This window comes from Hypanus sabinus, chromosome 13 (assembly GCF_030144855.1).
Source record: "Hypanus sabinus isolate sHypSab1 chromosome 13, sHypSab1.hap1, whole genome shotgun sequence".
NCBI lineage: Eukaryota > Metazoa > Chordata > Chondrichthyes > Myliobatiformes > Dasyatidae > Hypanus > Hypanus sabinus.
The window spans coordinates 23,343,839-23,361,360 of NC_082718.1; the positions used below are offsets into that span (position 1 = coordinate 23,343,839).

Consider the following 17,522-nt stretch of genomic DNA (forward strand, 5'->3'; position numbering starts at 1 on the left):
CAATAATCCACATCCCTTAATGTTAGTGTCTTGTCCCTTCTAAAATTACCGGCCTCATGTCCATCGTCCTTCAGTAATTCCCCCAATGCTTGTGAGCAACTTGTCCATTCCTTATGAATCGTTTTCCTTAGCTACCCTGTCCCTTAGCAGCCAATCACTCCACCGCCACCGCTCTTCTTCGGCTCCCAGCTCCAGGAGAAGACACCGCCCGGTCGGACATGTTCCGCTCGCCTCTGCTGGGCCCGTCTCCCAGCAACCACACAGGCTCGCTCAGTCGATACGGAAACCATCGATGGCGATCATCGCCAGTCGCTGGTGGCGCTCGATTGGTGGTGCCTGGCGGAGCCCGGCGGCACAACATGGCGGCGGCGGCGGTGGTGGCGCGGGCCGGGCGGTTGCATGGGCGGCGGATCCCGGTGAGCCAGTGCCACTGACGGCGGCGGGACAGGGGGCGAGTGACTCGTCCCGGGTTGGCCAGCCGCGATGTGTGAGAGTTACGGTCGGGCGTTGCTGCGGGTGGCGGTGGCGCAGATCTGCCAGGCGCTGGGCTGGGACTCTGTGCAGCTCACGGCCTGCGACATCCTCACCGACGTGCTCAACAGGTACATGGAGCAGCTGAGCCACGGCTGCCACCGATACAGCGAGCTTTGTGAGTACCGACGCCGCCGCAGCGCGCACAGGACACATGGGTAGAGGGAGGATTGTGCGGCGGCGGGCATCCCGGAACAACCTGATCCCACTACGATCTCTTACCCCATCAACATCTCTTTCCCCATCAGCCTGTGCTCCCTTCGAAACTGACCTTCATCAACTTCTACCCTCACCAACCTGACGCCTTCCCCGTCAACATCTATCCCTCATCAAAATCTCTCAAGCATCAACATCACTTCCCTTATCAATCTCACATCAACCTGTCCTTCCTTATAACCTGAATCTTATAAACTTCAACCCCCATCAAACTGTCCTCTCTTCTAACCTGACTCGTATCAATTTCTACCCCACCAACCTATCTCCATCAAACTCAAGCATGAACCACCTCAACCATCAAACCAATCAAACATCAACCACCTCCCATCAATCCCTCCCCTATCAATCTGGCCTCCCTTCAACTCTTTATCAATTTTGACCCATACCAACCACCTCCTGACCTCTCCGCATCAACCTGCCCTCACCCCTCTAATCTGACTTTTATGAATCTCTTACCTATCAACCTTTCTCCATCACCTTCCTCACCCAACCAACCAGACCCTTACCTGAATTCTCTCCGTCCACCTGACTCTCCCCCTCCACAATTTCAATATGCCTTACAACAGTTTCACTGCTCCCTATCAATAACCCCATTTCTGTTCTTTCAGTCACCCATCTCTGTTAGCTACCCTTTCTCTTCCTCCTCGACCCTGTCGGTTGTTTCCTCCCATCCATTATCAACAGCCTTTCATACCAACGAGCCAACACTCTCTCTAGACTTGCCCTCCCCATTCCAAAGTCCCCCAATTTTCTGTATTTATCAGGATCTGGTTTTCTATTAACCATTTTCACTGCTGCCAACCTTACACTCACTCAGCTCTGTCCTCTGTTTAGCACAGGACAGTGAATAGAGAGGTCAGTGATTAACCACTAACTAGCTGCATAACCGTGCTGCACAGCACACGTGAGCGGGGAGCAAAACTTCTCCCTATTCTCGTCGGACCCCACAAACTCAGTTATCTCCGCTAACTGTGCCACGGCTGGCCTGATGCTATTACAGCTCGAGGTGTTCTGGAGTTTGGAGTTCAGTTCTGGGACTGTTATGTAAGAAGTCTCTGCACATCTTCCCTGTGGAATGTGTGGATTTCTTCCCACAGTCTAAATATGTACTTTGTAGGTTAGTTGGTTATGGAAGTTGTCCCATGATTAGGTTGGGTTAGTCTTGGTTGTGAAGTTGCTGAGGCATCGTGGCTGGAAAGGCCAGAAGGGACTACTACATAGTGTATCACTAAATAAAAATAAAACTCCCATTTACTGTGACCACCATGTCAGTCTATTAATTGCCATACTCTCCCAATATCAGTTTACTCATCACTAATTACTGGTTTACTCCCTCCTTTGACCTCTGCACTCACTGTCCTGACCCAGCAGCCCTTCTGATATTTCTTCCCTCCCTGCACCTCTCACAGGGGCACGCTGCCAGCAGCCCACAGATTGGAGGCATACTCCTCCAACATTTCTGTTCTGCATTTCGTGAAATAGGGCTAGAAATGGAATGGGTTGCTTGTGCTGGAGGAATGGGTAAGACAGATAATTAGGTATAAGAACATAGAATATTTAGTCCTATTTATTGCCACAGATGGCTGTGGAGGACAAATCATTGAGTATATTCAAATCAGTCATAATTGAATGGCAGGGCAGACTTAATGGGCTGAATGGCCTAATTCTGGTCCTATGTCTTATTCTCTGACTTAACAACAACATGTTTGTTTAACAAATATCTCAATCTGTTTGTGAAGGAGAATTTAAAATTTTCTACTACTTACTAATTCTTTCCTTATTCCATTCCTGAAAGCCCTGGTTCTAATTTTTGAACCATGCCCTCTAGTTCTGGACTTTTCAACAGGAGAAAATAGTTTCTTGTTATCTGTTGTAACACACTACATTTCAAGATATTTATGATAGTTGAGGCTTCATTTTGAATGTTTATAGAGTTAGATCTATCTTAATTGTAAACACACCTCCATGTGTTTGTGATTTCACATGAAAGTTCGTATCTAATGTGATTTTCCAATATTGATAGCTGGCAGTCACTGTAAAGCAACACTAATGAATGGAAACTTATAAACTCCCTCTTTTTCCCTTTCATACCCACTGTATCTTTGACTATTCAAGTGCTGCAGAAACAGTCTGTTTGCTTGTTATCTGCACATTTCACAAAACAAGTAAAAAGTAACACGCATTCAAAACACTGGAAGAACTCGGCAGGTTTTGCAGCATCCATGGAGGGGAATAAACAGTCAATGTTTCAGATAGTGTAGCAGTTAGTGTGACACTATTACAGCACCAGCATCTAGGTTCATTTGTACGTTCTTCCCATGACTGTTCAGGTTTCCTCTAAATACTCTAGTTTCCTCTCATATTTCCACAGCTAAACTTTTTTCTTGCTAGTGCATTAGCTTTAGAAATACTACTTTTCTATATTATAAACATAATCATCTGTAAGAGTATTTCATAATTAGATTTACAGCTGTATGTTATTTTTGAATTGTGTCATGAGAACTTCTCAATTAAGTATTAAGTAATGCCAACTGTCAATGTTATCACCAGGTATAAATTGAGCTGGTGGATATATATGTTATGCTTAACATGGCCACAAATATGCAAGGTGAGATTGCATTATATAGGTCTACTCTTTGTACAGTTTATACAGTATATAGTAAATTTTTTGAGACTAGTGTTGCAATGATGGAGAGGAGGCATTGTTTATTGAGCCCCACGATGAATACACAACAATTGAGAGTTTCGGTGCTACAATTTTTAGTTTACTTTCAATTTGTCCCACCTGAATTATGTATTTTGTGAATGGTTTGTGGCGTTCTCATTGTAATTTGAAAATGTAGTTAGTGCAACACTATAATAGCTTGGGATGTTCCAGTGCTTGGAGTTCAATTCCAGCACCATCTTTAAGGAGTTTGTACATTCTCGCCGTGACAGCGTGTGTTTCCTCTGGGTGCGCCAGTTTCCTCCCACAGTGCTGACTACAAACATGGATTCAGTCTATGAATTCAATCAAATGTAGCTCCAGAACAGACTAGAAATGGAACATTTGGATGATCTAATGAGGATTAAAACTTAACTTTCTTCTGATGTGAAATTAACTAGACAGTGTTTATAGACAATGAATTTGTAATAAAGACAGGTGACAAAAAGATTTAGGAAAGGTAAAAGATTTTCTTTGTACTGTACCCTTAATTAAGCCCTTTGATTAATAAATAAAATTTAAAGTGTATGATTTATCAATTTTCATTGTAAATATTCATAGTGTGTATATCAGAATCAGGCTTATTATCACCAGCATGTGACGTGAAATTTTTTAACTTAGCAGCAGCATTTCAATGCAATACATAATCTAGCAGAGAGAGAGAGAGAGAGAGAGAGAGAGAGAGAAATAATAATAATAAATAAAATAAAACATAATAATTAAACAAATAAATCAATTACGTATATTGAATAGATTTTTTTAAGTGCAAAAACAGAAATACTGTATATTTTTAAAAAGTGAGGTTGTGTCCAAAGCTTCAATGTCCATTTAGGAATCGGATGGCAGAGGGGAAGAAGCTGTTCCTGAATCGCTGAGTGTGTACCTTCAGGCTTCTGTATCTCCTACCTGATGGTAACAGTGGGAAAAGGGCATGCTTTGGGTACTGGAGGTCCTTAATAATGGACGCTGCCTTTCTGAGACACCGCTCCCTAAAGATGTCTTGGGTACTTTGTAGGCTAGTGCCCAAGGTGGAGCTGATTACTAGATTTACAGCATGCTGCAGCTTCTTTTGGTCCTGTGCAGTAGCTCCTCCATACCAGACAGTGATGCAGCATGTCAGAATGCTCTCCACGGTACATCTATAGAAGTTTTTGAGTGTATTTGTTGACATGCCAAATCTCTTCAAACTCCTCATAAAATATAGCTGCTGTCTTGCCTTCTTTATGACTACATCAATATGTTGGGACCAGGTAAGATCCTCAGAGATCTTGACACCCAGATCTCGCTCCACTTCTGATCCCTCTATGAGGATTGGTATTTGTGGAGAGCCATTGAGATTGCGTCTGCTGTTGACCTATTGTGGCGGTAGGCAAATTGCAATGGGTCCAGGTCCTTGCTGAGGCAGGAGTTCAGTCTAGTCATGACCAACCTCTCAAAGCATTTCATCACTGTTGATGTGAGTGCTACCAGGCAGCCCACATTATTCTTCTTTAGCACTGATACAAAGAAAACTTATATTACAAAGAAAAAAGCATATGAAGTGCCACACAGTTTTCAAGCTGCATAAAAATTTGTTGTGCAGTTGTAAAAAAAAAAGCTAGCGAGAACATTGCTTAAGACAGTCACCTCCTACTTCTAATTTTTTAAATTAGCTTGAAATCCATGTAACCTATGCAGCAGAAGTGTAGATTTTTAGATAATTTCCACTAACTGATTTCAAATTATTTAATTAAATCCTTCTTTTAGTTAGTGAAGTTGACATTAAAATGAGACTTAAAAGTAACCACTTGTATGTTGTGGATATTTGACAGTTTTAAAGTATTTGGCTGGAATAACCAATCCTTTTCCAGTAGTGTGGAAGTTAAAAGAATGATTGCCATTGCATTGTGTCATCGGCCGAACTTTGTGCTATGGCTCAGCAGTTTCCAGCATTTTGGCTTAAAATATGTTAGTGACTTTAGAATGCTTCCAGCTCCAATCATCCCAGCCCATGTACTGTAGGTCCCTGCTCCAGCATCAGACAGCAGACTTTAAAGCTCAAAGGTAGGGCAGACTCACTGTAGAGAAACAATTCCCATGTGTTATGCCATTGCATCGTCTTACTAAAACCATTGACTTAAACATGGTCATTGTATATTTTGAAATTCTGATGCCTTTAGTGGGTTATTATTGAAAAATGCTTATGAAACGGACTAATTGTCTGATTAATTTCACTAAAAAAGCTACTAACCAAGTTTGTTTTATATCTATATTTAGTGCTTGAAAATTTGTTTTTATATTTTATTTTATTTGGGATGTGGGTGAGTTCAAATTTAATTTGTCCACCCCCTAATTGTTTTCTAGAAGGTGATGGAAAACTAATTATTGAATAACTGCAGCCCTTGTGTTGAGTTCAGGCTGATCAACACCTCCACCCATTAACCTGTCCCACCACCACTACATACACGACACCTAGCGTCACTTTATGCACATACAATCAGTCTATATATGTATATGACAGTTACTTGTACATTGTGTTTTGTAGGATTGCTTTTTTTTAATGCTGCATCATATACAGAGCAACAATCATTTTATTCTCCTTTACACTTTTTTTTTACTGAGGAATGATAATAAACAGCATTGAATCAATGCTGTTGAGTTCCAGGATTTAAATACTATAACCTTGAAGAAATGGTGATGCATTTTCAAGTCAGGTTGTGACTTAGACAACATGCACCTGAAGCTTTGCCCTAATTAATGGTAGACAGTATCGGAACGTACCGTCACAATAGTCATTAAGTTACTGCAGTGCATTTTGGCGATGACACACTGCAGGTACATTGTGATGTGATTGAATGTTTTGGGGAGGATGGGAGCCAGTCAGGTGACTGCATTGTCCTGGGTCATGCTAAAGTTCGGTCTTAGGAGAATTTTAATTTGGATCTATCCAATCAAAATAATAGATACATTATTAATAGATAATTAATTACATTTTAAATGCTAACAAAATAGAATGCTCTTTTATTCTGCATATATTTTCATCATCTTTATTAGTCACATAGATCAATCCAAAATCTTGTGGAACTCACCAAACTCAGCTAGACTTCTACTGGAAATGTTAGAATTTTGCTTTGTGGACTTGGTGTCTGTGTATTGAGGTAATGAAAATCAGCTCAACTTCTCATCCTTGCTTTGATCTTTGGTGCTTTGACAGGTTGATGTGCAGCTTTGAGTGAAAACACATGAAAGCTCACTGTCTGGTTACGCAAAATACATAGCAACAAAACAAGCTATTGGAGGAGCTTGCGAGTCAGACTGGTTCTATAGAGGAAGTGGATACTCAGTGTTTCAGGTTGATATCCTTCATCTGATCTCCCCTGCTCAACAACCTCCAACCTGATAGTTACCCAACCCTATACAGGTTTCCCCCGCCATCGGAAGCTAGAGCATTCCTATGAAGTGGTTCCTAAGCCGGAATGTCGTAAAGTGAAGAAACAATTACCATTTATTTATATGGGAAAAATTTGTGAGCATTTGCAGACCCAAAAAATAACCTACCAAATCATGCCAAATAACACATAAAACCTGAAATAACAGTAACATTTAGTAAAAGCATGAATGATATGATAAATACATAGCCTATATAAAGTAGAAATACTTTTCTGCAATCATTGCAGCACTGCCCACTGTAGCGAAAATCTCACGCAAGCGCTCTTGGCAGAAATACTCGGCACAAGCGCTCTCAGCAGAAACACATGGCGCAAGCGCTCTCAGCAGAAGCATTCTCTCCAGTAACCTTTAAGCTACGAAGCTGCCAAATCATACCAAATAACAAATTGTACCAAATAACACATAAAAATACACAGCCTATATAAAGTAAAAATAATGTATGTACAGTGTAGTATCACTTACCTTCATTGGGAAGACAGCGAGAACACTGATGATGGTGTGTTAGGCTGAGTCGTCGGAGATTGGGGTGGTGGGACACTGGGGTGTCATCTCATCGTCGTCTGTTTCCATCAGGGCAGGCAGGTCATCTTCTATGTCTGCCTGCCTCGATGTTGAAAGTCAAGGTTCGTGGTCTGCTGTGGCTGATGTGGAAGGCTTGAAAAGTGACAGTATGCTTGACCGCTTAGCCTCGTGCATTTTTCTATCATACAGTTCTTAATTAGCACTCAAACCATCCTGCAAATATGCCCTAAATTACGTACGTTTTCAAAATTAAAGTCGTATTTTTATGCAATCGTTGCGGCGTTGTCAATCGCAGCGAGAATCTCAAGCAGTTGCTTCACGTTCAGTTCCTGGACGACTTCACTTTCGGTCCGTTTGGTTTTGGTTGTTATCCTTTCCTCTTCCAATTGCATCAGCTCTTCATCTATCAGTTCTTGGTCATGGGATGCCAAAACCTCTTCAACATCATCTTCATCAACTTTCACAAACCAAACTCACTTTGTCCTTACTTAGTTCACCACAATCGAAACGCTTAATTATGTCTAGTTTTACGCTAAGTGTAACACCCTTACAAGCTCTTTTAGGCTATTCCAATACCTTAGAACTCATCTTGCTAATGGATGCACAAAATAAATTGACATATAGCACAGATGCTCACAGGCACGTGTTCAAGCAGTGGCAGCTAGAATGCAGTTCCGGGGGGAGGAGCTTGGCTGCTTGGTGCGCACGCTGCCTTTTTCATGTGCTACCTTTTTTGCGCACTGTCTTTTTTCGTAACAGTGAAATCATCTTCTGTTAGCGAAAACAGGTAACTAATGTAGGTTTTTCGCAACAGTGAGGTGTCGAAAAGCCAACTTTCGAAAACCGGGGGACACCTGTACTGTGTTTCTATCTCCTACCCAAGAATCATAAACACTACTCCTCTGGTAGGTGCATTGTTTCTGCCTTTACCCCACTACAGTTACCTCTTCAAACCTTAACGCTTGTCCCTTCTCTTCCCACCTATATCCAGGACACCTTGTGTGCTTCCAACCATTTTAACAACTTCTAATACCTTGACCTTCAAGGTGCATTCCACACCCCTCCCACCCCCATCTTCATTATGGATGTTCGGTCCCTATATAATCCTATTCCCATCAGAAAGGCTTTTAAACTCAATTTCTTTCTAGAACATAGATCCAGCCAGTTCCTCTCCGTCACCTGCAGAATTTCTGCTTATCCTGAAAAATTTCTCCTTTGAGTCCTCTCGCTTTCAACAAATCAGAGGTGTAACTGTGGGCATTTGCATTGACCCTAGCAATGCCTGCCTTCTCTTTGTCTATATGGCACAGTCTTTGATCCGAGCATACCCTGGCATCACTCGCCAGCTCTTGACAACATCAACTTCACTACCAGCTTCCATAACAGATAGAAGTTCCCAATCCAAAATGTCGTCTGTCCATTTCCCTCGATGGGTACTACTTGACCTGCTGAGTTCCTCCAGCAGCTCATTTATTTTATGTTTTTATTTGAGATACAGCACAATAATAAGCTCTTCCAGCCCAACAAACCCATGCTGCCCAGCTACACCAATGTGTTCAATTTACATACATCTTTGGAATGTGGGAGGAATTCAGAGCTCCCAGAGTAAACCCACATGGTCACAGGGAAAGCGTACAAACTCCTTGCAGAGATTAGTGGGAATTGAACTGAGGTTGCTGGTGCTGGAAGGGTATTATGCTAATTGCTTTGCTACCATGCCAGCTAAGTTTGCGCTCTTGATTCCAACATCTGCATCTAGTGTCTGCACATAATACATTGCCTTAAGAAGCAACGGAACAAGTTGAAGAAATGGGTGGTCAACTCTATTTCTACCTTTGCACCTGAGACACTTGAGCAAGTTACTAAATAACTTTGACTGCTTACAGAATAGCAGTGCAAGTTTTTAATACGTTTAGAAGAGTGGTAGCAAAATGAAATGTGCCGAGTTATTTATGTAGATGTTAACGCATAGTAATGCCGAAGGTTAATTTTCCTGTTTATATACCTTGTAATCACAGTTAATCAGTCAGTTCCGTGTGCACCTTAAATGCTGTATTATCTTAGCAGGAATATTGCAGACTGTTGCAAGAAATATAAAGTGCGTGATTTTAACTTTTCACCTATTGATTGGAGCTCCTATTCTGTAAAAGGACTCAATGTGTTCAGGGAAGTTTTCCGAATCAGTACATAGAAGTCCCAATGAAGGTCTGCGATACTTGATCTGCTATTAGGGAATGAGGCATCACAGGTGACAGAAGTTTGTGTAGGGGAACACTTTGCATCTTGTGATCATAATGCATTTTAGTTTCAAAGTAATTATGGAAAAAGATAGATCTGGTCTGTGGGTTGAGGTTCTAAATTAGAGAAAAGCCTGTTATGATGGTATCAGAAAGGATCTGGCAAATGTGGATTGGGACAAGCTGTTTTTTATAGGTTAACATATACTTGGTAAATGGGAAGCTTTCAAAAGTGAAATTTTGGGTATATGAAGCTTGTATGTGCTTGTCAGAATTAAAGGTAAAGATCACAGGTTTTGGGAACCTTGGTTTTCAAGAGAGATTGAGGCTCTAGTTAAGAAGAAAAAGGGTGTATAGCAGATATAGGCAGCTAGCAACAAATGAGGTGCTTATGGAGTATAAGAAATGCAAGAAAACACTTTTAGAAAGAAATCAGGGCAGCTAAAAGAAGGCATGACGTTGTCCAAGCGGACAAAATAAAGGAGAATCCTAGGGATTTTACAGATAATGTTAAGAACAAAACGATTGCAAGGGACAAAATTGGTCCTCTAGAAGATCAGAATGGTAATCTATGTGTGGAGCCGAAAGAGATTGGGGAGATGGTAAATGGATTTTTTGCATCTGTATTTACTTAGGAGATGGACACTGAATCTATAGAAGTTAGGTACCAGAGGATTGGAAGGTAACTAATGTTGTTCCGCTGCTTAAGAAAGGCTCTAAAAATAAACCAGGAAATCAGTAGTAAGAAGGTATTTTAAGGGACCGGATTTATGAGTATTTGGATAGACATGGACTGTTTAGGGATCGTCAGCTTGGCTTTGTGCATGGTAGATTATGTATAACCAATCTTAGAGTTTTTTTGAGGAAGTAACCAGGAAAGTTGATGAAGATAAAGCAGTAGATATCGTCTGCATGGACTTTAGCAAGGCATTTTACAAGATCCCGCATGTGAGGTTAGTCAAGAAGGTTCAGTCGATTGGCAGTCAAGATGAGGTAGTAAACAGGATCAGACATAGGCTTTGTGGAAGAAGCTGTAGAGTGGCAGTAGATGATAGCTTCTCTGACTGGAGGTCTGTGACTAGTGGAGTGTTGCATGGATCAGTGCTGGGTCCATTGTTATCTATATCAATGATTTATTTGAATGATAATGTGGTTAAATGGATCAGCAAATTTGTGGATGACACCAAGGTTGGAAGTGTAGTGGGATGGCACCAAGATTGCAGCAAGATCTGCACCAGCTGGAAAAATGGGAGATGGGAGATGGAAGTTAATGCGGACAAATGTTGTAGAAGGAAGGGACCTGGGAATACAGATCCATAATTTATTGAAAGCAGCACCATAGGTAGATAGGGTCGTAAAGAAAGCTTTTGGCACATCGGCCTTCGTAAATCAAAGTTTAGAGTACAGGAGATGATATATTATTTGTTATGTTACAGTTGTATAAGACAATGGTGAGGTCTAATTTGGAGTATTATATGCAGTTTTGGTCACCTACCCGCAGGAAGGATGTAAGAAAGATTGAAAGAGTACAGAGCAAATTTATAAATACGTTGCTAGGACTGAAGAACCTGAGTTATAAAGGAAAATTGAATAGGTTAGAACTTTATTCCTTGGATCATTGAAGATTTAGGGGAGATTTGATGGAGGTATAGAAAATTATGAAAGATGTAGATAGGGTAAATGCAGGCAGGCTTGTTCCACTGAAGTTGGGTGAGGATACTAGAGGTCATGGGTTGTGAAAAGTTTAAGGGGAACTTAAGGGGAAACTTATTCACTCAGAGGGTGGGAGAGTGTGGAATGAGCTGTCAATGCAAGTTGTGCTTGCGAGCTCGATTTCAATGTTTAAGGGAAGTTTGTATACATACATGGATGGTTGGAGTATGGAGGACTGTGATGGTTTTGGTGCAGGTTGATGGGAGTAGGCAACGATTCTGCTAGAAGGGCTTGTTTCTCTGTTGCGTTTTTCTATGACTATGACTCTTAAGTTACATGAGTTAATTTTAAAGAAAGGTCCAGGAAATCTAAAATAACAACGGTTCATGCAGCACCTTTGGAGGGAGAAACAGTGAATATTTCAGTTGATACTGTTCATCAGAACTGCGTTGATAACTGTTTCTTTCTCCACTAATGCTAACTTGATCTGCTGAGTATTATTACATCTCCTGTTTCAATTTCTAGACATTGCATTTTATTGCTTTCTGATTACTTCTGAATTCACTAGCACTTTTGTTCAAGGAATGCTTACCTTGAAGAAGCTTTGTTTCTCTCCATACTTCCATTTGTCTCTTTTACCTTGTTCACTCTCAAAGTTTCTGTTAAGGTCAAAATAAGCTGTTTAATTCAACTTGCACCCTTAGTTCTGATGAAGGACTATTCATTGCTATACAGATGCTGTTTGACTGGCTGAATGTTTCCAGAATTTTCTGGGGGTTTTTTTGGTTAAAAATATTCTGTTAATTATTTTAAAGTACCAAGTTTGGTGGAAAAGGTCAGGTAGCTTGTATAGTTTAAGCATTGGTCTGATTAAAGAGATGATTAAGCTTCAAAGTGGTAGAATTGAGTTAACCTTTTTCTGGATTATTGTTTTGGCCTGAGGTTTAGGTTAATCAGCTAAATTAGATTTGGAATTAAATACATGAGTATTTGTTTTAGTTTTAAAATGAATGCACTGGGTTAGTAATATTTACTAATGTGGCTAAGAACACTTATATTAAAAAACATCTGTAAATGTATTTAAAGAACTTGTCCAGAAACATTCACAACAATTTGCCTCACTATTTGACCAAAGTCTATTTTTATTTTAGCTTTTCTATGTTGGAGATTTAATCATAACTTGGTAAAGATAAAGAATTTCGTAATATTGTAGTTGTTGTAATTTGGAATTTCTACTTATGTCAAATATGTAATAAATCTTCCCATAGTTCACTCTCAGTAAAATAAATGTTGAATTTATGTACCATGTTTCACTTAATGTTGTTGAAGACTGATTCAGTACAGATAAACACTGAATTTAAGAAGCACTGTCTTTAAATAATAGCATTTAACTTACACAAGCACATCTTCACCCCTGCCTCTGTTGCATTTTTCCTTATTGAGATCATTACTCTTCTTGACTGGACCCATTTCCTTGCTATGACCCCTCATATATTTCTATAAACCCCATGGTAAGTAGACTTAAGAAGACATAATAGACAACTGTTTAGCCAATCAGTTAAATCTGGCCTTCTAGGGTCCTCCTGTGGTTTGCCCAAATTGTTCACCATTTTAGGGTGTGTCACATTATAAAACTAGACCCTTCTACATCTTTTTTTTCCCCCTACCATAAATCTTCTGTTAAGTCTTCACTCTCACCGTGGAATTCATTGTCACTAAAATTGAAGGTATTTTCCTTCCACTGATCATGGGGTCAGTCTTGATTTTGAAGATCTCACTAGTCCTACATTCGCTTTCTTTCCAATCTTGGTCTGTTTTTTTTCCTATTTTATATCAGGGAAGATTGAATGTCAGAGGGCTGATAGAGTAGGATGAAAGAGATTAATAAAGGGATTAACAAGTAACAAAGAAAATACTTGCGAATGTTTAGAAGCTCCTGGTTCTCTCTAGATATTATTCGCATTGTCTGAAATTCATATTGAAACCATATATTGTAGAGTGATTTATGAAGGATTAAACATTGTGCTGCTTTCTTGAATTAAATCAAAGTACAACATTAGATAGTTTGGGATGCCAAACAGGGATATTTTGGTCTTAATATTAATGCATTTTACTCAATTAAAATGAAGCTAAAGGCAGCGGTGTTTCCATCATCTGGTAGTTTGGTATAGAGATGTTGATGGAGACAATTTGGATAGAATTGAACCTTGTGTGTGTTGTGTTAACACAAACAGCTCATTTCACTCTATGTTTCGATGTACATGTGATAAATCTGTATCTGAATGCGCAATGGGGTGCTATGATAGAATAGTAGTTAGCATGGCGTTGTTACAGCTTGGGGCATCGGAGTTCAGAGTTCAATTTCCATGCTGTCTGTAAGAGGTTTGTACATTCTTCCCATGAGCTCATGGGTGTCTTCTGGGTACTCCAGTTTCCTCCCACATTCCAGACTTCAGGTTGGTCGGTAAAGTGGTCATTGTAAGCTGTCTTGTCATTAGGCTGGGCGGTTGTTGCTGGGCGGTGCATTTCGTTGCGCTGGAATGGCCCGTTTCGCGCTCTATCTCTAAATAAAGAAATAAACATTTACACCACAAAAGAACAAATTTGGGAAAAAAAGGGAGTTTAAATAAGAAAAACTGAATAATTATCTGAAAAACCATTTGGAAAAAAATAGAGTGCTGGAAAGTAAAAACATAGAGGCGGGTATTGCTGACTATCTGGAACTGTTGGATGTGGAAGGCTGTCATGTGCCCATGGTGGAGATGCTGCTTTTCAGATTGCACTGAATTTCATTGGAACAGTAAAGAAGGCAAGGACAGAAGAAGTTCGGTATACAATTAAAGTGAGAGCATCCAGAAGCTCCAGATCAAATTTCCTGGCTCAGGGTGTAGTTCACAGTGCCAGAGACCTGGCTTCAATTCTGACTTTGTGCTGCCTGTTGAACACTCCCTGTGCTGGAGCCCTATACCACTCAAAACTTAAAGACAGGTTATCAGTTCAGAAAAGTTTAGTAACTGTAATGAATGTCCTTAAGGTGACATGAAAGGCATTGTATAAATTAGATTTGATATTTGGCGTCAATAGGTAGGTCAAGAACTGTAACAGAATAAAAGTAGAGGTTCTGAAAGGTTTTTGTTGCAATTTATTGAAATGGTTGGCAGCAAAGTAGATGAGTCCCAATCCAGAGGGCTTTCATCATAAATTACTACAGGGAGTATGGTTGGAAGCTATAGGGACTTGTGTGACTTAATTTTACAGTCTTCCTTAGAGCAGGAAATGATGCCAGAAGAACACTGGGTTACACATGTTCCTGCATGTTCGAAACTCAACAGCTGCCAGCCTGTCTAGCTAAACCGTGCCAGAGAACTTTTTAGTGAAGTACTTAAGTGGCCCTTGCAAAAGTAGGAGCTAATTAATCATTGGTGACACCCTGTTAAAGGCTTTCACAATCTTAGAAGTTGGGAATACAGCTGTAAGTTTTAAATAGCCAAAGTACTTCAGTACTTGTATTATTGTAAAGCTATTAATAAAGTTTAGACTTGTGGAAGTTTGCTTGATCAGAAACAAGCTGCACAGTGAAAAGAAGCTGTTTTAAAATCCATCAGGCAATTTCAGTCAATGTCAGCAATGACAAAATATTGTCTCATGAAACATCGGCTGTGCATTGCGTTGTGTTTCAAGGAATAAGTTGTTCTTGCCTTTTTGACAAGGGTGGAAAAGGGATGCAGTAGGTGAGTTGTAGGAAATAGAAAATGTAAAATTAAAAATGGCTGCACCAGTCATTCAGAGGTTATATACAGGACTCTGAATAATAGCCAGGATGTCACGTACAAATTACGACAGGAGATAGTAAAAGCATATAAGAAAGGGAATGTTACAGTGGTCATGTTAAGAACAGGTTGGCATTGGATGTCAAGAAAGGGAATTTGTAGAATGCCGAGGAGATGGATTTTCAGAGCAGCTCTTGGTTGAGACCAGTAGGGAAAAGGCAATTCTAGTTTTAGTGTGGTGCAGTGAACCAGTTTTGATTAGGGAGCTGAAAAGGAAAAGGAACCCTTAGAAGACAGTGATCATAATTTGTTCAACTCACTTACATTTTGAGAGGGAGAAGCTCAAATCAGATTTATCAGTATCACAGTTGATTAAAAGGAACTACAGAGGAATGAGTGAGGAGCTGACCAAAGTTGATTGGATGACAGGGATGGCAGTAGGGCAGCAATGGCAGGTATTTCTGGGAGTAATTTGGAAAGTGCAGGATCATTTTATCCAAAAGAAGAAGAAACATTGTAAAGGGAGGATGAGGCACCTATAACTGACAAGAGAAGTCAATGACAGCATAAAAGCTAAAGAGAGAACATTTAATATTGCAATGAAGGTAAGCAAGCTAATAAAATGAAGATACCAGAAGTTCTTTTTCAGATGGCAAGATGGAGATGTGTCTCTATCAAAGGAGGTGTAAGGCACTCCGTCCCTTTGCTAGCTTGCAGGTTGACTTATCGAGTCCTTAGTGAGTACAGGCCCAACACTGGCAAACGCTCCTCATGTGTTAAACCCTTCATTCCCGGAATCATCCTCGTGAACTTCCTCTGGACTCCTCCCAATGACAACACATTCTTTTTGAGATATGGGGCCCAGAACTGTTGACAGTACTCCAAGTGCGACCTGACTAGAGTCTTATAAAAGCTTAGCATTAGCTCCTTGCTTTTATATTCTATTCCCCTTGAAATAAATGCCAACATTGCATTTGCCTATTTTACCACAGATTCAACCTGTAAATTAACCTTCTGGGAGACTTGCATGAGAACTCCTAAATCCCTGTGCCCCTTCTCCCCATTTATATAATAGTTCCTTTTACCAAAATGCATTATCATATGTTTCCCAACACTGTATTCCATCAGCCACTTTTTGGCCCATTCTTCCAATTTGTCTAAGTCCTGCTGCAATCATGCTTCTCCCTTAACATTTCCTACCCCTCCACCTATCTTTGTATCATCTGCAAACTTTGCCACAAAGCCATCAATTCCATTATCCAAATCACTGACAAACAATGTGAAAAGTAGTGGTCCCAATATTAACCCCTGAGGAACGCCATTGATCACTGGCAGCTAACCGGAAAAGGCCCCCTTTATTCCCACTTGCTGCCTCCTGCCTGTCAGCCATTCCTGTATCCATGCCAGTATCTTTCCTGTAATGCCACAGCATTTTATCTTGTTAAGCAGCCTCATGTGGCACCTTGTCAGAGGCCTTTTGAAAATCCAAGTAAATGGCATCCATTGCCTCTTCTTTGTCCAGACTACTTGTTACTTCCTTGAAGAACTTTAACAGCTTTGTCAGGCAAACTTTCCCTTTACAGAAACTATGCTGGCTTTGAGTTATTTTATCACGTCTCCAAGTACCCCGAAACCCTCATGCCTCAGAATGAGACCTGAGATATGAAGATCCTTTGCCAGTATAACAGGATGTTTAGACTCTTCAGGCAGGGCTGCCCTACTAAGCCGGCCACCAACTTTCAAGAAACCATTTTCAAGTACTGGATTGAGCTTGAAAATATGGCTGTTCCTTTTCACACTTTCTTCCCTTGACAAGCTTGAGAATTCATCTGAAAGATTCTTTCTTTGGGAAAACCCAGTGATCTCTATTTCAGCCTTTCTGAGATCCTCCACTGAGAAACAACATTGGCTGATCTGACCTTTGGCCTTTTCAATCTCTGTCTCCAAAGAATACCCTTGTTGTTCTTCATTCAAGTCAGGCTGAGCAAGAGTGATGTTCAGCTTCTTTCTAAGACACATGAGCAGATTCTTAAATCTAAGAATCCAGGCCACTCTCTTCTTCAAATGGGTCCAAGATAAGAAGGGTCGGCCCGAAACGTCGACAGCGCTTCTCCCTATCAATGCTGCCTGGCCTGCTGTGTTTTACGAGCATTTTGTGTGTGCTGTTTGAATTTCCAGCATTTGCAGATTTCCTCGTGTTTGCCAAGATAAGAAGTGATAGATTATATGTGTTACTGCATGTACCTCCTCTTCAATCTGCACGACATTCATTGTAACACTGTTGATAGAATATCCTGTATATTACCAAAGGCAATCTTTACTTGCCTTTCAATAAAATCAACAATGTCAACAAGTGGTCTGAGGGTTGTGCCTTTCTTGCAGTTCACAGACCACTATTCTCCATTTATCCTTAAGCATTTAGGGCTGTTTCTTTATGACAATCAGAATGTTTCAAGCTTG

General features: G+C 40.5%; 1 protein-coding gene across 2 annotated transcripts in view; it reads left to right on the forward strand.

The window, feature by feature from the left end:
* The first annotated feature begins 277 nt into the window (after positions 1-277).
* The window catches only part of taf3 (TAF3 RNA polymerase II, TATA box binding protein (TBP)-associated facto), a 243,060-nt gene continuing 225,815 nt past the window's right edge, over positions 278-17,522 (forward strand). Inside the window, exon 1 of one of the 2 annotated variants that reach the window (XM_059987327.1) lies at positions 278-602. In XM_059987327.1, the coding sequence (XP_059843310.1) occupies positions 293-602 (310 nt within the window). In that variant the 5' untranslated portion in view covers positions 278-292. Of the gene's footprint in view, positions 650-17,522 lie in introns of both variants that reach the window. The other variant, XM_059987328.1, reaches the window with a different exon arrangement.